This window comes from Penicillium odoratum (assembly GCF_028828045.1).
Source record: "Penicillium odoratum strain IBT 22623 chromosome Unknown utg000005l_segment0_segment0, whole genome shotgun sequence".
Lineage (NCBI taxonomy): Eukaryota > Fungi > Ascomycota > Eurotiomycetes > Eurotiales > Aspergillaceae > Penicillium > Penicillium odoratum.
Window position 1 is genome coordinate 4822188 of NW_026643147.1, and position 19003 is coordinate 4841190.

At 48.8% G+C, this 19003-nt stretch overlaps 9 protein-coding genes across 9 annotated transcripts; 2 read left to right on the plus strand and 7 right to left on the minus strand.

The window, feature by feature from the left end:
- Window positions 1-65: 65 nt before the first annotated feature.
- N7520_007350 (uncharacterized protein) lies at window positions 66-1195 on the minus strand (the record flags this gene model as incomplete). The annotated part of the gene is made up of 4 exons (XM_057141284.1): window positions 66-159; window positions 214-790; window positions 848-998; window positions 1163-1195. 4 exons carry the CDS (start codon window positions 1193-1195, stop codon window positions 66-68), a joined length of 855 nt encoding a protein of 284 aa, XP_056995290.1.
- Window positions 1196-1844: 649 nt separating this feature from the next.
- Window positions 1845-4132, minus strand: crzA (putative C2H2 transcription factor Crz1; the record flags this gene model as incomplete). Its single annotated transcript, XM_057141285.1, has 2 exons — window positions 1845-2833; window positions 2884-4132. The coding sequence occupies 2 exons, from the start codon at window positions 4130-4132 to the stop codon at window positions 1845-1847; spliced, it is 2238 nt and encodes a 745-aa protein (XP_056995291.1).
- Window positions 4133-6385: 2253 nt separating this feature from the next.
- N7520_007352 (uncharacterized protein) lies at window positions 6386-7147 on the plus strand (the record flags this gene model as incomplete). The annotated part of the gene is made up of 1 exon (XM_057141286.1): window positions 6386-7147. The coding sequence occupies one exon, from the start codon at window positions 6386-6388 to the stop codon at window positions 7145-7147; it is 762 nt and encodes a 253-aa protein (XP_056995292.1).
- A 1233-nt stretch (window positions 7148-8380) lies between these two features.
- Window positions 8381-9962, minus strand: N7520_007353 (SWIB/MDM2 domain-containing protein; the record flags this gene model as incomplete). Its single annotated transcript, XM_057141287.1, has 3 exons — window positions 8381-8899; window positions 8954-9834; window positions 9884-9962. 3 exons carry the CDS (start codon window positions 9960-9962, stop codon window positions 8381-8383), a joined length of 1479 nt encoding a protein of 492 aa, XP_056995293.1.
- A 304-nt stretch (window positions 9963-10266) lies between these two features.
- N7520_007354 (proteasome regulatory particle lid subunit RPN6) lies at window positions 10267-11595 on the minus strand (the record flags this gene model as incomplete). Its single annotated transcript, XM_057141288.1, has 2 exons — window positions 10267-11273; window positions 11328-11595. 2 exons carry the CDS (start codon window positions 11593-11595, stop codon window positions 10267-10269), a joined length of 1275 nt encoding a protein of 424 aa, XP_056995294.1.
- A 239-nt stretch (window positions 11596-11834) lies between these two features.
- N7520_007355 (rRNA-processing protein SOF1) lies at window positions 11835-13236 on the plus strand (the record flags this gene model as incomplete). Its single annotated transcript, XM_057141289.1, has 2 exons — window positions 11835-11837; window positions 11893-13236. 2 exons carry the CDS (start codon window positions 11835-11837, stop codon window positions 13234-13236), a joined length of 1347 nt encoding a protein of 448 aa, XP_056995295.1.
- Window positions 13237-13347: 111 nt separating this feature from the next.
- On the minus strand, window positions 13348-14622 carry N7520_007356 (uncharacterized protein; the record flags this gene model as incomplete). The annotated part of the gene is made up of 2 exons (XM_057141290.1): window positions 13348-13974; window positions 14107-14622. 2 exons carry the CDS (start codon window positions 14620-14622, stop codon window positions 13348-13350), a joined length of 1143 nt encoding a protein of 380 aa, XP_056995296.1.
- Window positions 14623-15694: 1072 nt separating this feature from the next.
- On the minus strand, window positions 15695-16897 carry N7520_007357 (phf1/phf2 family PHD finger domain-containing protein; the record flags this gene model as incomplete). The annotated part of the gene is made up of 1 exon (XM_057141291.1): window positions 15695-16897. The coding sequence occupies one exon, from the start codon at window positions 16895-16897 to the stop codon at window positions 15695-15697; it is 1203 nt and encodes a 400-aa protein (XP_056995297.1).
- Window positions 16898-17571: 674 nt separating this feature from the next.
- On the minus strand, window positions 17572-18895 carry N7520_007358 (CaiB/BaiF CoA transferase family protein; the record flags this gene model as incomplete). The annotated part of the gene is made up of 4 exons (XM_057141292.1): window positions 17572-17783; window positions 17838-18131; window positions 18185-18689; window positions 18746-18895. The coding sequence occupies 4 exons, from the start codon at window positions 18893-18895 to the stop codon at window positions 17572-17574; spliced, it is 1161 nt and encodes a 386-aa protein (XP_056995298.1).
- Window positions 18896-19003: the final 108 nt, after the last annotated feature.

Genomic DNA, 19003 nt, shown 5'->3' on the forward strand with positions numbered 1-19003 from the left:
CCCCCGCGCCCTTCGGCCTCGAGAGCCAAGTAGCCCGGGGCATAAAGCTCGATATCGCTTGTCCACTACTCTCGGTCACAGAGGATCATTGAGTTTGGACATTGGTTAGCGTCCTTAGCTTGACAGAGAATATCGACGACCGGTATGTCCATGTCAAATCTAATATCATGCGTTAGTTTGTTGGGTTAACTTGGTAGGTCAAGGGATACTCACGGCGTATTTTGGTGTCTATAAGCACCATAAGTATGTTTGATAACATCAAAACTTTTCCAGTTAACGAAAGCGTATAAGTACGGCATTTTCATATTGAATGGGCGGATCTCAACGGAACTCACACTTCCATCAACTTCATAATCGATGATTTTCAGGCGCCCACTTTGTAGGCCTAGTTCATCAACTAACATATACGGGCCTTCATTTTCGAGGTAGAGCAAAGTGCCAGTATGTGTGAGATAGATGGTAAGGAAGCTTGCAGTCTCAAGATCTCGCCAGGGTAGATAATCCTCTACCGGAGGATCGGTCGTAATTGCTGGGTTAAGGATAGCCTCATATGGAATGTAGTTATTGCCTAAAATGTGCCCAGTCTCGATATCATAGTTATACGATAGGATGGCGAATTTCACCAATCGCGCCCGATTTTCAGAATGGGCCTCGTCAACAGGGGCAAGACAAATAAGGCCGTTGGAACGTTCTGGCTGAAGAGTGTCATAGATACGTTCTAATGCTTCGACTGGGTACCGAAGGCCCTCAATAGGTGCATTTGAATTTAGCCCCTCTGTGCCTGGAAGACCTATAGGCGCACGTGACTGGTATGCCCGAGGAAAGAAAAATAATTAGTTCAACGGACTTTGGAGATTTGACGGATTTGACTGAGTTGAATTCACATCACGAAATTCCTGTGTAGCCGAAGCCCACTTTTCCACCAGTTGCCGCCGGTGCTTTAGCTCATATTCCGCATCGGAGAAAACACCTGCGTTTGCGGCAGACACCCAATTTTCCTGGCTGCAAGTTATCGCTGAAAGCGTGGTTGTTCGAAAAAAAAAATAGAATGAGTGCTATAAAGACATACCTGTACAAATAGTAGCCAGCCCTTGACTTCCTCTTTGATCTCGTCCAGAGATCACTCTGGTTCTGGGCATGGTTGGATGCAAGTGGGAATTACTCCTGGCCAGTGCTGAACGAATCTCGGCTCCATGTGTGTGATCAATTCTGTTAGGAGTATCTAAAATTGGTAATCAGATACTAGGAGTTATCACCCATAATAAAGCCGCCGGGTTTATGCTGTAATAGATATGCAGCACGTGTCGGAACAGTCACGCGCTAAACCCAGCTGGATATATGGCACTAGTCCTAATCGGATCTATAAGACCGCCTATGCGGAAACACCACGATTCTCCCTCACATCACCACACACAACTATGATCTTTCCACTGCCCCCCTAGATTACACCATATTCAAAAGATAAAGAAACCCAAGGTAGACGGGTACGATAAAAGCCAGAAATCATCAACTGAATCAAAAGGTAGCTTTGTTCAAGCAGTAAGATAGATAGCTCCAAAGTAGCGGAAATGAAGAAAAAAGACAATCCGCATGCGATAAATGCCGGTATATCGAACGAAAACCACACCCCTTATTGCCAGCCAATGGCGGGACAGAAAACAAAAATCCTTGAAATCTCCAAACCTATGTTTCAACGCCGAACCCATCTTTATTAAAGCAAAAGGCCATGGAAAAAAAAAACCAGAATCATAAAAAGGCATAAGTCAGAAGTAAGAATGCCCACGACCGTGGTGCTTTTCTCATGGTTGAGTGATTAAAAGGGCAAATCGAGAGTAAGTCTCCCATTATCCACTCCATTTTTGGTCCTGATATGCAGGATCGACTCCATACATGGCAGCTTGGTTATTGCCATAACCACCGCTCATACCAGATACATTGCTGATGCCGGAGTCGTCTTCGTCGAAGCCAAATTCGCCCCCAGAACTGGCATCGTAGCTACTGTGACCACCAATGTCACTGGGGTCGTCACCCGCGGCAGGAATCTGGTCCCACTGTAGAGTTTGGAGAGCTGGATACTGGGCAAGCAACGCTGCTGGTAAGACGAAGTTACCTGAAGACTGTCCGTCCATGCTAGGAACTCCGGGCATCACTAGCGGTTGCGGCACAGGTTGAAGGTGACCAGATGGCTGTTGCTGCTGCTGCTGCTGCTGTTCTAGGAGAACTCTCTCACGTTCCATAGATTCTTCATCAAGCAGTGGCTTAATACAAACTCGACCTGCTTCGGATCGGAAATGGCGTCCCAATGCATCTGCGCGTGCGAAGCGGCGACCGCAGCCCCAATTTCCGCCTCTTGACAGGTCGCCTCGACAAACAAACTTCTTTTCCCCTGAATGCAGACCTTCGTGGCGCTTTCGATCATGCTGACGAGCAAAAGCCTTCCCGCAAACGGTACAAACGAAAGGCCGCTCATCCGTGTGTGTTCGGAGATGGGAGCGTAGATTGTATGCGCGGGTGAATCGCTTCGGACAAAGAGTGCATTGGAAGGTAGCGGGATGTTTCTGAACGCGCTTTGAATCCCCAGATACCGCACCGGGGCGTTGGGGATCTGCCAGATCGAGAATGTAATTGCGACTTTCGATGGAGGATGTTGAAAGACGGCGATTTGATCGTGACGGGGATACATCACGCGAACCAGGATTACTCCGTGAGTGGGGAGATAACGATCGTGGCGTGGTCGGAGCATGAGCCTCTAGACTAGTTGCTGAGGCAGCGGGAGATCGTGAACGAGAGGCAGGGTGCGCGTAAGGGTCGGATTTACTGCGCACTCGAGATCCTGGAGTGGGGTTAGCAATTAAATATTAAAGATCCATGACATGGACTTACGCATTGCTGGAGGACTCAAAGAGTCGAAATCTGCAGCCGGCTTGGAGGGACCAAAGCTTGGGATCCGTGATGGTGGAGCGAATTCCACATTGATTGATGGTGGAGCCATCTGAGATGCTTGCCCAATATCAGAGCCGCCGTTGATTGTATTCATCATATCATCTGAGGGCATTCCATACATCTCAATTGGCGCGGGGGGGAATTGGTTATTAAGGTTTGGAGACAGATAAGGTGCGTGGGGAACAATCTCGCCCCCCTGCTGCGGCATGAGCTGTGGTGAAATATACGGGCTGTGGAGCGGGCTGAATGCTTGCTGCTGCTGCTGCTGCTGCTGTTGCTCAGACAGAGTAAACGACTCAATACCCAGCGCATTGTCATATAGAGCAGGATCTTTTTGTGGCGCCAATGAGGGCGATACATTGTTTTCAATACCATCATACTCATGCTGAGACAGGAAAGGGGAGTGGTTGGCCGATGACACTTCTGACACCTCGGATGGCGCTCGACGATGGCCTTGAAAAGAGGAATGGTTCATGACTGACTGCCAGTCTTGATTGGCTTGTGCGCTTAGATAGGCGGCAGTCGCTGGGTCTAACGAGGTATGTCGCGAATGCTGAGGGGTGTAAAATGTGCCTGGTGTGGATCCGGGGGGAGACATGGGGCCGGGTGACGACTGCTGCTGGTCTTGCGACGAGGGATTGGAGATGGGGCTGACCAGATCGGCAGGGTTGACAGCCTGGTGACCTGATTGTGGCCGTTGGTGCATCTGAGGGTCCATTAACAGCGACGAATCATACTCCGCAGAGACACTATTAGGACTGTGATTGTGGTAGGCAGAGAAATCCATGTCGGCGGAACCGGTATTGAGAAGATTATAGTTCCCCTCTGGCTGGGGTTGACAGAATCCGGCATTATGGTCCATCTGGTTGACCAGGCTTGCCTCAAAGGACTGCGAGCTGGGAAGATTGCCGGTATTGATATTCGGAGGATAGGTTGACTCGGTTGGAGCAAGGTTTTGGGTTGGTGGGGGAGCAGAGAGATAGGACGGATAGGCGTACGCGCCAGTACCAGTCATGCTCGCATCGTGATTCACATTATTGAAGGCAGGGTTGGCGAAGGCCATGGAGGGGTCCAAACCGAGTCCCGTCGGATCAAGATAGTGTTGCGGGTGGGGTGATGGGCTCACACTGCGGTGTTGAGAGTCTGCGGGAGATGCGCCCACGCCCGGATTTCGATCATGAGACGCCATAGTGAACCGTTGAATCTGGTGCCCAATCTAGCAATCAGGCGACGAATGAAAATCGGGGAAGCGATGGGCGGGTAGGGAAGCGCGAAGTCGGTGTGTGGTGAAGAGGGGCGTACAGGAATCGCAAGGAGGAGCGGGGATGGAGGCGAAACATTCGATAAGAATGAAGACCAACACACCACTGTCAGCAAGAAAAGCGCATCCTTCCACTTGTATAGAGTTAACAGAGTTCCAATGAAAGGAGTGAAATGATGATTTCACGTGCACAAGGCGGTCTGGGATACGTAAATCGTCTGCCCTAAAAGTGTGTTTTGTGTTTGGTTGTTTGGCCCACTTTCCTAAACTTGGGGATCTTAGTTTCAAGATGGTTTCGATAATCTGATTGATAGTTAAGGGTCTTCTGTTTTCCCCACTTGATAACCGATACTTGAACTATTTATAAATCATGCCTCCAAAGGTTTGAATGTTATCATTCTTTAGGCCAATATCCCTCAATTCTGCCAGATTGATGATGTTCTTGGTGGAGAAGTGCAAGTCTTAGCTTTCCCTTGCACAGCCACCGCAGCTGAAAGTCATCCATGGTTGGTGATTGGATCGAATCTATACCTAATTCAGTCTAGTCGGCAAGGCAGACTTGACCCGTTTTATGTTTGCCTGATGCCAAAAATACCTATAATTCCTATAGAATGTGTCTGCCTCGATAAGTGTCCATTATCCAGTGAATATCCTTTGCTTATGTGAGATGTACAGACTGTAATTTAAGTAGCTCTTAGGACTGGGAGTTTCAGGTTCAGCTTGACGGGTGCTTATTCTTATAGATTGGTCTGGCCCAGTCATTAGTTGCCTGAATTTCTGTCCTATGAAGTTGTGAAACTTCAATGTTCATATACACCTTATCTCACTTGAGTTACTAAGCCGGCCTTTTTGTGATCGCATCTTCTGGCTTGTACCGCGCCCAATGCCCTTCAACGTCAACTAGACTATACTCTTGAGCCTTACCATTCTTTCCTTTCTCAGATTTTCTCCATAGGTACGCCGTACACGGTCATATTATGATCCCCTGGTTCGAACTCTGTCGTGCGTCGAATCGACTCACACTCACCTTTGGCCGTCTTAAGGGGGATTGGATGGAAAAGAGAGATCAAAGTCCAGATAGGGCGGGGTAACCTCGATAATAGTCTGTTTGGGGGCCATGCATTTATGTAAAATATCGCCGACTGGTGTCACCGCATCTCCACTGGAACTACTGTAAGCGAGGCTGGAGTCTGAGAACAAGTGGATAAGGAATCTTGATGTGCAAAGCTGAACCCTAAACCCAAGCAACATATCTGCCTGTCTGACCCTCCGCCATTTGACGATGTTCGCGCCACTCCTAGAATCTTCAAGTCAGAAGGAAGACGCTCTTGATGCACCACGGAGTTGATAAGAGGCAGAAACAAATGCTAAATCTTGAACTACCCCATATTTCAGAGATTCTGTAAATCTGCTAAGAATAAAACCCGAGCTACAGAGCATTGGCGCGTAGACAAACCAAGCTTTAGACATAACATCTTCGAATAGTATTTTTAATCAATGCCAAGATTTGCAGGAACAAAATCTAGTAGAAATCTCTGTATAGATTACACAAGGTGAATTTTTATTGCCTTGGTTTCACTAGGTTTGTCAATGCTCCATGTCGTAATATTGGTGATGACGGACGCTGGTGTTCTTGTGAAGGTCTACTGTAATAATGTTTCCCGTAAATTACGCTCCAATGTGTCATGAAATTCCCGAATACTTTCAGGATCCTGTGATGATATGCAGTCAGAATTGCTAGGCTAGGGTTTGTTGGTGACGGAACAAGGCACATAACGGAAATACGAGCTTTGTGAATCAATCATGGAGACTGGTGATCATCTAATAATTTGGTCCTCAAAGGGATCATTGAATAATATGATGAGGGAGAGCGGGACAACTTTGACACAAAAATTGGAGGTTTCCCAATGGCGGTAGAGAGGAGTGTCATTATGATTAAGAGTGCCCCAATTCCTCTCGATCTATCCTGGATGTTTACGAACTTGACCCACCGACATAAATAAGCCGTACTATGATAATAATCAATGACGAGTATATATACGATGTGAGGGCATTTGTCCATAAGGGCTAGACGCGTTCTAGAGATATATATAATGGTGGGTCTTCTGTACCGGGAACGATGTCATTCCCAATTAGACTGGTGATCTGACTACAGTATCATAATCACACACTTCGTCTGTCATGTTTGGCGACACGGTTCCTAAACTTGCAGTCCTGATTGATGCGGACAATGCACAGTTCTCTAGCATCCATCTTCTTCTCTCAGAAATCGCAAAATATGGAACAGCTCACGCTAAACGGGCTTATGGAGACTGGAGTAGTCCATATCTAAAGGGCTGGAAGGACCAGCTTCTTGAGCAATCGATCCAACCAATCCAGCAGTTCGCGTATACATGTGGCAAGAATGCGACAGACTCAGCTATGATTATCGACGCGATGGATCTTTTATACTCTAGCCGGTATGATGGGTTCTGTCTTGTGTCTAGCGATAGTGACTTCACCCGGCTAGCCGCTCGTATCCGCGAGTCTGGACTCATTGTGTTCGGACTCGGCAAGCAGAAAACGCCTAAACCTTTCGTCGCTGCCTGCGATAAATTCATCTACACCGAAAACCTTGTAGACCTTGATCAGCTTGTGCCGCATGCTACGAATCCTCCGCTTGTCAAACAGGCTAAAAAAGACACAAAGTTGGAGGACAAATTGCGAACAACGGTGGAAGCGGCCTCTAAGGACGACGGATGGGTTAAACTGTTTGAAGTCAGTCACCTCCTCACAAAAAATCAGCCTGACTTTGACCCTCGTACCTATGGATACCACAAGCTCAGTGATTTAGTCGCCGACATATCCTTTTTTGAAACCAGTAAAAGGCGCCCTGGAGAAGGCTTACAGACGATAACTTATATACGCGATAAGCGACGGAAGCCTATGAGTTCTGATAAGTAGCGGAGGTATATTGAAGTCATTTCTTTGGTTCCTTTATGCCCTTTTCTCCGGGCTATCAGCGAGTGGAGTGAGCAGCATTGTACTTTGCAGGTGCGCACAATTATTGTGAACGCCGATAAGGGGTTTATATGTGACTTATTGCCCAACTTTCAAAGCACTCGATGTAATATTATGGGGAGAGGTACAGTACAGTATCAACTATATAATCAACCCTTACCTCAAAATAGAACAATACTTTCTTATGTATTCTGCGACTGATCCCTAATCCTTTGAGTTGAGTGACAAACTATACTATCGCCAAGCCAGACAGATTGGTACTTAAACCCGTGGAGCTCGATTTAGCACGCACAAGGCTCGAGAGACAAGGTGTACGAGTGATGAGCGCACCATTTGGCTGCGAATTGGCGAGAATGAGTCGATTCTGGCTCGTTCTGCACTGGAAAATGGTTTCTTCTTCAACTCGAGCGCCAATTCGGCGTCTTTCTTACTTTGGCTTAGGAGTTTGGGACGGTATACTGCTGCGAACGAAAATCAGTTGAACTCGCTTCCACTAGCGTTGAGTGTTGGATTGTGGCTTGGTCGGGTGGGAGTTATTACGTTTGTTTCTGTGGCTATTTTTACTGGGCTGGCTATTCATGCGATTTGGGATGTACTTGAGAATGCCAAGTGTCTGCATACAGTGTGCAGTATTCTGCTGTGGCGGTTTCGTCTACCGGAATACTCTGGCGAGGGCGATTGTGCTGGTGTTGATTACTGCAATTAAGACGTCTTGGACGACGTGGATTACATTGTTTACATATCCAACGATCGGGGGTCCGCGATTTCTTTATGGATAAGTGTTATTAGTTGCGATGACGGTCTACCTGGTGGGCATGGCGTTTGTCATCCGATATGTGTATTGGTCTGATGGGTAAGTGGTTTGCATATCCTCTAGATGAGATTTTCTGACCTTACAGCGAGAAGGACATATTGTCCATTGACCACCCGGAGTCCTGCAACTCAACTGGCATGTTGGATAGGGAGCCTGAGGGAAATAAGCATGGCCGTGTTTCAGTAGTAGCGTCCGAGTAATGCAGACAGATGGGTTGAAAGATATGATATCGAATATTGAAATTTTGAAATGAACTCGCCCTGTCCTAGCTACACCGAACCAAACACCACGAGCGCCAACAAGAAACAAAATAGAGCAGTAAAAGCCGCAGCTCTTCAATAACATCAAAATCCAAAGTATGCCTACCGAGCACCTGCAGCATCGGGTTTGGCCAGCATATACCGGACGGCTTCATTTGCTACGGCAGAATTCCAAACACTGTTCTCACCACCACGACGGAACTCAGGCCCACTGGCGTCACCGCCAGAGTTGATATCGCCGAGAATACTCTCGAGGTCACGGCGCTGGGAGTTGACCCAGCGCTTCACGAAGTTGGCCGGGTCCTTGCTCAGGGCCGTGAAAAAGGCGTGGCGCGCACGAGAGTTAGTGAGCGCCTGAACGATGAGGGCGACCTGGTCGTCCAATGTGGAGATCTGGCGCATGACAGAGGTGTATTGTGGGTTCTGGATGAGAGTCATCATCTTTGCGCGCAGGGGATCTTCAACGGCGACCTGGATATCGTAGATGGTTGGTGTTGGGTCTTTGTGGAAATCTTCATCGACACGGATAGTGTATGGAAGCTTAATAGGATCAATAGGGCTAGTGTGGGGCGCGATCATCTCAGGAATCTGCGGGAAGAACATCTGCTCGCGACCGAAGATCTAGGAGAAAAGTCAGTATACATGGTCATAGGATAAGAATGATACATTACATACCGAGTACAGACGCTGGTCGCAGCGCACTGTGCGCTTCTCGCCATCTTCTTGCAGGCCCATAGCACGAATATAGTCCCAGATTCCAAGCACAATGCCGCTCCGGGTCTCTTCTTCAACGTCAAGCACTTCAGCTAGCTCCCTGCTCAGCTTGAATCGCTCAGGAGTCTCATCCCGTACCAAACTGATAGTAACATTCAGATTTTCCTGCGAGGCTCGCGCGAACTCAATGCTATCAAATTCGGCATTTGGCGGTGCTGACGTCGCATTGGGAGGTAGCTGCGGTTTGGACCAATTGACCGGCTTGACTTCATCCGGGATAGCATTGGCAGGCTTATCAAAATCAACCGAAATAGTCTGGAAGAAGTGCGAGAAACGCTGAGACGTTTTCTTGGAATCGGATTCCTTGCTCTTATCATCTTCGCTCTTGTCCTGATCCATGGCATCATCTCCAGCTGCGTCGCGCTGGTTTTCATCCACAGACTCAGAAAGATCGTTGTTATCATCCAGCAGTCGCCCTTCAATGCGCACCTTATACCGACCCGAGCCTGGGTTGTTGCCGGCACCCTGCCATGGCTGGTTTTCAACAGTGTTGGTGATCCAAATGCGTATGGTCCGATATTTCTTCACGGTCTTGCTAATCGAGTCTTGAATGTCCAATCTTTTCCGCACGACGGAAGCATCAAGTCGCTTCTCCAGCTCGCGAAGGCTCTTGTATTGCTGAACACCTTCGCCGATGACAGCATCTTCGATGTCGTCGGGAATATTCTTGTCGGTAGGTTTAAGGGCGCGGCGAGGGGGCTCCGGAGCTGGCTGCATCGGGCGCTGAACGGGCATGTACTGGGCAGGAATAGGGTGCTGGGGCATTGGGACAGGCATTTGACCTGAATGGAGTTAGAGTGGGCGCGAGCTTGAAATAAAAAGGGGACAAACCTGGTCCTGGTACGCGACGGGGTGTGGCTGGAGACCGTTGGGCGGTCGGGGGAAAGCCCCGGGCAAAATTGGGCTGCATTGGAGCTTTGATTGCGGATCCAGTGGGAAAGTAGGGGCTCCAGTCGGGATAGAGTGGGTGGAGGATGAAGATGAGCGAAGTCGCGATTCTTTTGCCGGCACGCTTTACCCGATTCGGAATGTCGCGACCATCACCCAAAATCAATCACAGTAAAACTAAGAATGTTTACATGGAATAACTCTCAAATTAAAGAGTCAGATCTATAATGCAAATGACTAGTACAAATCCCTTGTCATGTAGTAATTCATAGCATAGATTATCTCTCAGTAACCAAACATAATTGCATTGCCATGAATCCATCTCTCTACTCCAGAAGCGACGCCTGGTTAGTGTACAGACCCTCTACCACATTGCTCATCTTCTCGATGGTGCTAAGTGCAGAGTCATAAGCCTGATCACGTTCGGTCTCTTCGTAGACAATCAGGCATCCTGAGCCCTGGTCCAGTACACCAATGATAACCTTGTCCAAGATCATCTGTGACAACTTGCGTTCCACTTGCTGAGTGTCAAGGCCGACCATCTTGGCAATGTGGTCGAGCTCCACTCGGCTGAAAGGCTCAATAACCTTGACTAAGTTTTGCTCCAACATGGCATCATACAGACGGCGAAGGTGATTTCGGATGAAGGTGTCACTGCCGAGTTCGTACCGGTAGTCGGAAAGAGCCTTTTCGTATTCCTCCAAAGACCGGTTTGAGTGGGCGCGGGCCACAGACTTCATGGCCTCTAGGCGTGGGCTGGCATACTTTTGGGCTTGCTTGGACCCTAAGAGCTGTGTGACATCATCCACCAGGTTCAACATAATCTTGCACAGCAGCATGTACTGCAAAGCAGCAGTAGCCAGCTCTCCTGAGTCAAGCGAATTATATCCCTCCAGTGCCTCGATGAAATACGAGAATGCGGTGTTGAAGTCCTTGTCCTCAGCGTGGAGCATACCACTTTGCATGTCGAGCCCGGCCTGCAGGTTGGGAGGAGTGTACACAGAGGCAGCTGACGTCCGTGCAGCAGTCAGAGCAGCGCGTGCCTTGGCCTGGTTGCCCAGAGCATGGTACACACGAGACTCGAGAAGCTGCACCTCCACCAGCATGAGTTTGTCATCAAGACGCTTGAGCTCGCGGAGGAGGGAGTTGATGAGAGTAAGACCATCGTAGTAGGCTTGCTTCTGCATGTAAATCGCGACCAATCGTGCTTGGAGGTTCTGTCGGAGGAACGAGCGCCGCTCGGTGATAGCCCACTCTATGCATGATTGGATGACGGCGGCTTGAAGGTCGAGGGTGTTGGGGATTTCACTGATGAGGTCCAGGAGTTGACGAACTGAAATTAAGCCGTTAATAGTGGTTTCAACACGCGTAACGGTTACTTGCATACCTAACTTGGCAGTCTTCGCTTTGGCAAATGACGAAAAGGTGTCTCGGCTGGTCTTGATGAGCTCTGCAATGTCCTGTGGCTTCTTGGCATCCCGGTGCAGTTCACCCAACCCGATCAATGCATGCTCATAGTCTCGCGATGAAGCCTCTGTAGATCCTGGTCCCTCGGAGAGGATCTTCTGATAAGTGCTGGAGGCTTTCGAGGGGTCCTGTTTCGCCAGGTCCCGGACTTCCTGTATCCGAGGCGAGACCTGGGGGGGAGGGGCCATTGTAGAAATGTCAGTGTTCGAGAAGTAAAGCGTGGCCGGAAATAAGGAGTTTTAGACAATGAAAAGGCTCAGTAAGTAGGAGAGGATGAAGGGTTGATAGATAGGTCGAGCGTGAATCGGGGAGCTTGAAGCTGGCAGCTGCAGGCTCACCGCCCGCTTAGCAAATCATCCCGTCAACAGAAAAAGTTTCCTTCTCCGCTTTGATCTTTTCTTCCTTACGTCTGTTTCGCCAGCCCAACATGGTGAGTTTTCTGTGGTTCTCTGTCTTGTTTCAATGTAGAAGCTAAAAATTTACAGAAAATCAAAGCACTGTCTCGCCCGACGGCGTCGCAGCAGGCCCCCGGGTCTGCTACCGTTCGTCAATCACGGAATTTGGACCCGGCCCAGCATCCTTTCGAGAGAGCGAGAGAATATACTCGGGCTCTTAATGCCATCAAGATGGAGCGCATGTTCGCGGCTCCCTTCTTGGGTCAGATGGGCGATGGTCATATTGATGGTGTGTACTCCATGGCTAGAGACCCTCTTTCGCTTGAACGCTTTGCCAGCGGTAGTGGCGATGGTGTGGTAAAGGTGTGGGACCTTACGACCCGAGAGGAGATTTTTCAAACACAAGCGCACGAAGGTATGGTGAAGGGCCTTGAATTCTTGCCCGAGGAGAGAAAACTTTTGTCTTGCGCGAGTGACAAGACCATCAAGTTGTGGGACCCGTACAACTCGACCGCCGAGGCCCCTCCCATCACAAGCTACCTGGGAACGAGTGCCTTTACCAGTCTTTCACACCACCGCTCGCAGCCTGCATTCGCAGCCGCCTCATCTGTGATTTCCATCTACGATCTCTCGCGGCCTTCCTCCTCCCCTTCGCAGACTCTGCACTGGCCGACCAGCGTTGATACTATTACATCCGTTGCATTCAATCAGTCAGAAACCTCGATTCTGGGTTCTACTGCCCTTGATCGATCTGTTGTGCTATACGATTTGCGAACTTCTTCCCCAGTGCACAAAATGGTCCTCAAGCTCGCATCTAATAAGATCGCATTCAACCCCCAGGAGACTTTCAACTTCGCTGTGGCCAACGAGGACCACAACGCCTACATCTTCGACATGAGAAAGACTGATCGGGCTTTGAACGTGCTGAAGGACCATGTGGCTGCTGTTATGGATGTTGAGTTCAGCCCCACTGGTGAGGATCTGGTCACCGCCTCATACGACCGAACTGTTCGCCTTTGGTCCAGACAAAGCGGTAGATCTAAGGATATTTACCACACCAAGCGGATGCAGCGTGTCTTCTCCGCCACTTTCACTCCTGATAGCAAATATGTGCTGTCTGGGTCAGATGACGGAAATGTTCGTCTGTGGCGTGCCAACGCATCTGACCGTAGCGGAATCGTGAGTGCACGTCAACGCAGCAAGCTGGAGTATGACAAAGCCCTTATCAAGCGCTACTCCCACATGCCTGAAATTCGCCGCATCCAGCGCCAGCGTCACGTGCCCAAGCCTATTAAGAAGGCTGGTGAGATCAAGCGTGAGGAGTTGGCTGCTATTAAGAGGCGCGAGGAGAATGTGCGGAAACACACCAGCAAGAAGAACCTGAAGCCCAGACAGAGCGAGCGCGAGAAGATGATTCTGACCCACGAGCAATAAGCGGGGTTGCGCCAGTGTCGGCCACATCTTTGACCAGCTGTATTATGGATTGGGCAATGTACAGAAATCCACAGGTGTTTTTGGGGTTTTATATACATGCAGAATATTTCGTCAATCGGTCCGTTTCTTCGAGCTCCTTAGCACTCGCCCACTACTGGGGGTGTTTCGACTTTGAAGACCGGAAGACACTGCCTGATCAATGCCACTCAGGTATCGTGCTACAACCTGCACCGCACCCGGCAGCACAGCGTACCAATTGACCAACTTTGCAAAGGCTGGTAATCTGAGCACACCACCGTGGCCACTGTCAACTGCGGTCACAATCTCCCGAGCCACCTCCACCGGCTCCAATACCGGCGCAAAGAAGCGGCTCGGGGTGCGAACCCAGCTGAACAACGGTGTTGACATCTGGCCTGTCTCCACCAACAGTGTTTTGATCTGTTCATGACCACGCAATTCCGCTTCCATTGTTCGGTGCAACGCACTGAGCCCAGCCTTACTGGCCGAGTAATCCGACAATCCCGCCGGAGATAACTGGCCTAGCACTGAGCCAACCGTTACCAGTGTGCCACCATTTTCTGCATCCATTATACCCGGCACAAAAACCTGGTACAAGTGGAAGGCCGCCAGAAGATTTGTCTGTACTGTCTTCACAAAATCATCTACAGACAAGTCCAACAGCGAGTGGCCATTAATCCTCGCTGCCGCACAGTTGATAATGATAGTTGGAGTCCCAAGCTGTACCATACCATGCATACATTAGCCGAATTCTTTTTACAAAAGCAAATCATTCCAATCAAACACATTGAAACCCCCAAAGTTACCTCATCCACCGTAGAAACAAAATAAACAAAATAAGCAAAAACTTACCTCTTTCGAAATCTCCTTTCGAACATCCTCCAGTGCCTTTCTCTCCCCAACATTAACCGCATAACACCTAACATCAACATCCTCCCCAAAGATCTCCTCAGCCTCCTTCTCCCCAACCTCCCTAATATCCAAAACCGCCACACGAACACCCCTCATCGCATAAAGCTGCGCAACGAGAAGTCCCAACCCACTAGCCCCACCTGTAACTAGCACAACCTCGCGCTCGGGTTCCACTGTCCTCGGAAGCCCATGCGCGACGCGGTGGTTGATCGTCCCCGCTATAAAAAGCAGGGACAAAGAAACAGCATAGCCAACACTTATGATCCAAGCAGGATGTGTAGGTGGTGTTACCTGGGCCCGAAGGCAAAGGACAAGGATCCAGGCGAGGAAGGGGTTGAATAGAGTGCGGGAGAGGACTTTCAGGAGGGCATCGAGGGTTAAGTAGTGTGTCCAGGGATGTGGTGGTGGCGGAGGTGGTAGGATGCTGTTTGTGATTATTTTGACTGGTGATGGCATTTTGAATTGGATTCTGACTCGGTTCGCTGCAGTTAATCTGTGATGGGTTGTTCCAAGTTGTCGTGATGGATGCGACGATGCGATGCGGTTTTCAAGATGCGTAATGCGCTATCAATAATGATGAATTATTTTCTCAGTCACGAGAGTTGGGAAATCTAGTCTCGAAACATTATTTCGAATTCCATTAAAGAAGAATGGCAGAGTGTGTGTGGACGTTGAAGGATAAACTATCATTAAAGATGTGAGATGTCAAGATGCGTGGTTGTGGGGCCGATAAGCACCGATACCAGGCGAGACTAGATCAACTTCTGCCATGACGAATACATCTCCACCAGCATTCAAACATTGCTAGATGTATGCATAAAGATCTCATTATGAAGGTTTCCAAAGCTGATCCCACTGACATCTAGGTGCTAGATATATGCACCTTAACGCAAGCTTAAAGCCTGCAATCTTGGAATTTTTTACCAAGATATATGCTATTTTGAAAGGGTTGTAGGCAGACATGCCGAAAAAAAGACTCCAGATTGGGGTCGATGATGAAATCCATGCCACTTGACTTGGAACCATGTATATATGTACATGGCAAGCTAGTTATCCATGGTGTAGACTATGTAGTACATAATCCAGTGTGTACATTTAAGACAACAGAATTAGGGAGAGACTAGTAGACAGAGGAAGGAGATATGTAAGATAAATGAGAACGGACGACATATCATTTGGTACATGCCCTGTAAGCACATAGATCAGCAACAAAGGGCCGAATAAAACCGAACACCGAACACCTATTTCCCCCTTGCAGTTACTCCAAACATAATAACCCTTGAATAACATATTGAACCATAATTTCGTATGTGACAAGCGACGAGTAACTGAAACAGCAGAGGTAGCAATGTAGCTGGAATTTTGAAATGATAACCTTGAGACATCACACAGACGCGGGTTGACCTTCGGCTCGAAGGCTTTAGTGGCAACACAGACAGGGCTAGGCTTTCGATATGATAAGCTTTGCGAGAAGAGACACATAGACCCAGCGCCTGTCTAATTACTTTCTTAGATGCCCTCCTCTCTTTCAAGTAGATGATTTGTTGGTGGGCATGACAGGCTCGTCATCAGCCATGGCCCATTGGACTGCTGTAGATATTGTCTCGAATTGGACTTTCTTGATAAACGGACGAAGCTTGTGGCTGAACGTCGGGCAGTCGGCTTCATCCTGAAGAATATCAAGATCCCCAGTATTCAATGCCATAGTAAAGCCATTGCCGGCTCGTGGATACACCCGATGATCTTTTATTGCGGCAAGGCCTGCTTGGGGAAGTTCTGAAATGGCGGATGAAGTCGAGGACTGTGTCGAAGATACCGACATTCGGCCGTTTCCTTGCTGGGTTTCGCGGATGGGGGCTTCAAAATGCTCAGAAAAACCACGACTGGCGTTAGGTTCGGCTGCAGGTTCAGCTCCAGGGGAGGGAGAATGCGCACTTTCCTTCGTTTGCGCAGCAGCATTATTTTCCGGGGCGGATGTAGTTTTCACCCTCTTTGCGGGAACTTCATCTTCCCCCGCGGCTTCTTGGTGTCTCTTTGGCCCGGAAGTATCGGAAATGGGCAGAACAACACGGTCAGCAACAGGAGCGTAGTGAGAGTGATTAGGCCGGTTGGTGTATTTCAAAGAAGAAGGCACAGAGCTTGGACTGAAATAGTCCTCCATCTCCATAGGGAATATGGGGAAAGTGGGGTGTGTGTTAGCCACCCGGAGTACCAACTCGACGAGTTCTGCATGTGCAAGGTGAGCAAGGTATGCACGTTTCTCATCCATGCTGTATTGAGAGCCCACAAAAAGTGGCTCACGTGAAATTTCACCCTTCGCCTTCGGTTGAAGACGTGGGTGGATGAAGCCCTTGCGCTTCTTGAGAATTGGCGCCTTTTCCTGGACCAGGGAGAGTTGCACAGGCCGGCACTTGTGGCAGTGCCACTCAGCGTCTGAAACTTGAACGACATGATCGTTAATTGGTGGATCGTGGCATTTTTGGTGCCAGGTATCATTGCAACCATCGCAAAACACAATCATGTTGTTGCTGGGGGAGCTACCCCGGTGACACTTGATACAAATCACGCTTGTCTCTTTCTTGGTGCCACGTTTGACTTTTGGAGAGGCAGTTACGGCCGGTTCGTACATAATAGGGGCCTTAAGAGCTCGACCAGACCTGCTGGTTCGAGTATCAAAAGCGTTGCTGGCATCCTGAGGGCTGACCTCACGCTTGATGATTGACCCGGTCATCTTGGCAGGCAGCAAGCAAGGATAAATGGTGAATCGAGAAAAAAGGTAACAAAGCAGAAAAAAAGTACTTTTGATGGTTTTCAACGAAGAGCGAAACAAACGATAAGAAAATTGGGTGAGAAAGAAAGGAAGAGGAGTGAGAGTGGAGGGGTATCAATGCGGTGGCAACAACAGCACCCTCTCTACAGTTAGTCGGAGAAGTGAATGCCACGCCCTCCCAGAACTTTCCAGATTGGGCGGGCACGACTTCAGTGTTGGTCAATGCTGTGTTCTTTGAATTGTAACCTGAAGTTTCATGTCGATGACCCAAATATCTGTATAGCCTCACGTGATTATGTCGGCGGGTCCACCAATCAGCTATTGCCGATCTAGATTTTGAAATGATCAAGGTCATTAAAACATATAGCTTCAATTTATTCAGGATTAACAGGCGATTAATTCCAGTGCTTCTCAATTAATAAGTAGATGCCTGGCTAGTAGAAACATTTTTGAAGGCCTGTGCGCGGATGGGTATGCAAATGGATTTGCCATTTAGTGTGCAGCAAGAGTCCTGGATTCAATGCTCATATATTGTAGTAATTCCAGTCTTATTGAGCCGTCTAGACGCTATAAATGTATATCTACATGTGCAACATAATGACGCTAAGATATGTTGTTTCTGAACCATAATGTCTCTAAGACACCACACCCTGCTCCTTCAGCCGAGCAATATCTTCCTCGCCATAATCAAGGATACTGCCAAGAATCTCGTCGGTGTGTTGGCCGAGCGTAGGGGGAGGCGAGCGAATACTAGGGTTCGCTTCAGAGTACTTGATAGGAGTATTGACTAGCTTTATGGGGCCACAAGCTGGGTGTTCAACCTCGGTGACCATGTTCCGTGCCAGTACTATCATTTTAATCAGAGGTATGTACCACAAGGGAATTAGAGTATCAGACGTACCGTGCTCGTGGTTCAATGTGCCCTGGATGTCATTGACAGCAGCATAAGGCATTCCACTACCCTCGAAGATATTCAACCATTCCTTTGTAGTCTTCTGCTGCGTTGTGGTCTCGATCAACCCATCGATATCGGCTCGGTGCTTGACACGTTCGCTGTTCGTCACGAAGCGTGCATCGGTCTTCCACTCTGGGAACCCGAGTCGATCACTGAGTACACCGAACAGTCTGTCGTTTCCACCACCGAAGAGAATATCACCATCAAGGGTTTTGTAACTCCGGTATGGTACAATAGATGCTAGATGCACATCAGTCTCCATTGGAATGATTTTTGGTGAGCGCTCAACTTACGGTGCGCTGTGCCCCAACGACCCGAATCCTTTTTTCCACTAATCAATGCAGAGCTAGCCAAGTTTGACAAAGTAGCGACTTGGCAGTCACTTAGACAGGCATCGATATGCTGACCTCTCCCCGTGCGAACCCGCGCGAGCAAAGCCGCCATGATGGCATTGGATGTATACAGGCCGGTGGTCAAGTCGGTGACTGCCACTCCGACTTTCACCGGGGCTCCATCTCGTGATCCGGTAATATGCATGAGTCCCATCTCAGCTTCCACCATGACGTCGTACCCGGCGCGGTTGCTATAAGGTCCTGTTTGACCATAGCCTGTGATACTGGCATAGATCAACTTGGGATTGATCTTGTGAAGAGTTTCATAGTCCATTCCGTACTTTGCCAGGCCTCCCGGGAGGTAGTTCTCTACCAGAACATCACACTCTTTTGCGAGTTTGTGAAGAATCTCGACGCCGGACTTATGTTGGAAGGACAGTCCAAGAGACCTCTTGTTGCGGTTAACCTGATACAATTAGTATTTTAATGAGTCCTGGGTATATGATTCCAGGGCATCCATACAGCAAGATAATAGGCACTCTCACCAGGCCCTTCCCTGGACTCATCCTCATACTTCGCATAAGGTGGGCCCCACGCACGAGTATCGTCACCTCGCACTGGGTGTTCAACCTTGATGACGTCGGCTCTGCCATGGAAGGATATGTTAGACATGAAATAAAACTAAATGGAGACAAAAAGCGTCTCAACGAGTCATGCCTCCACATACCCTAAATCACCCAGAATCTGGGTACAGTATGGCTATTGTAATGAAACTAGTCA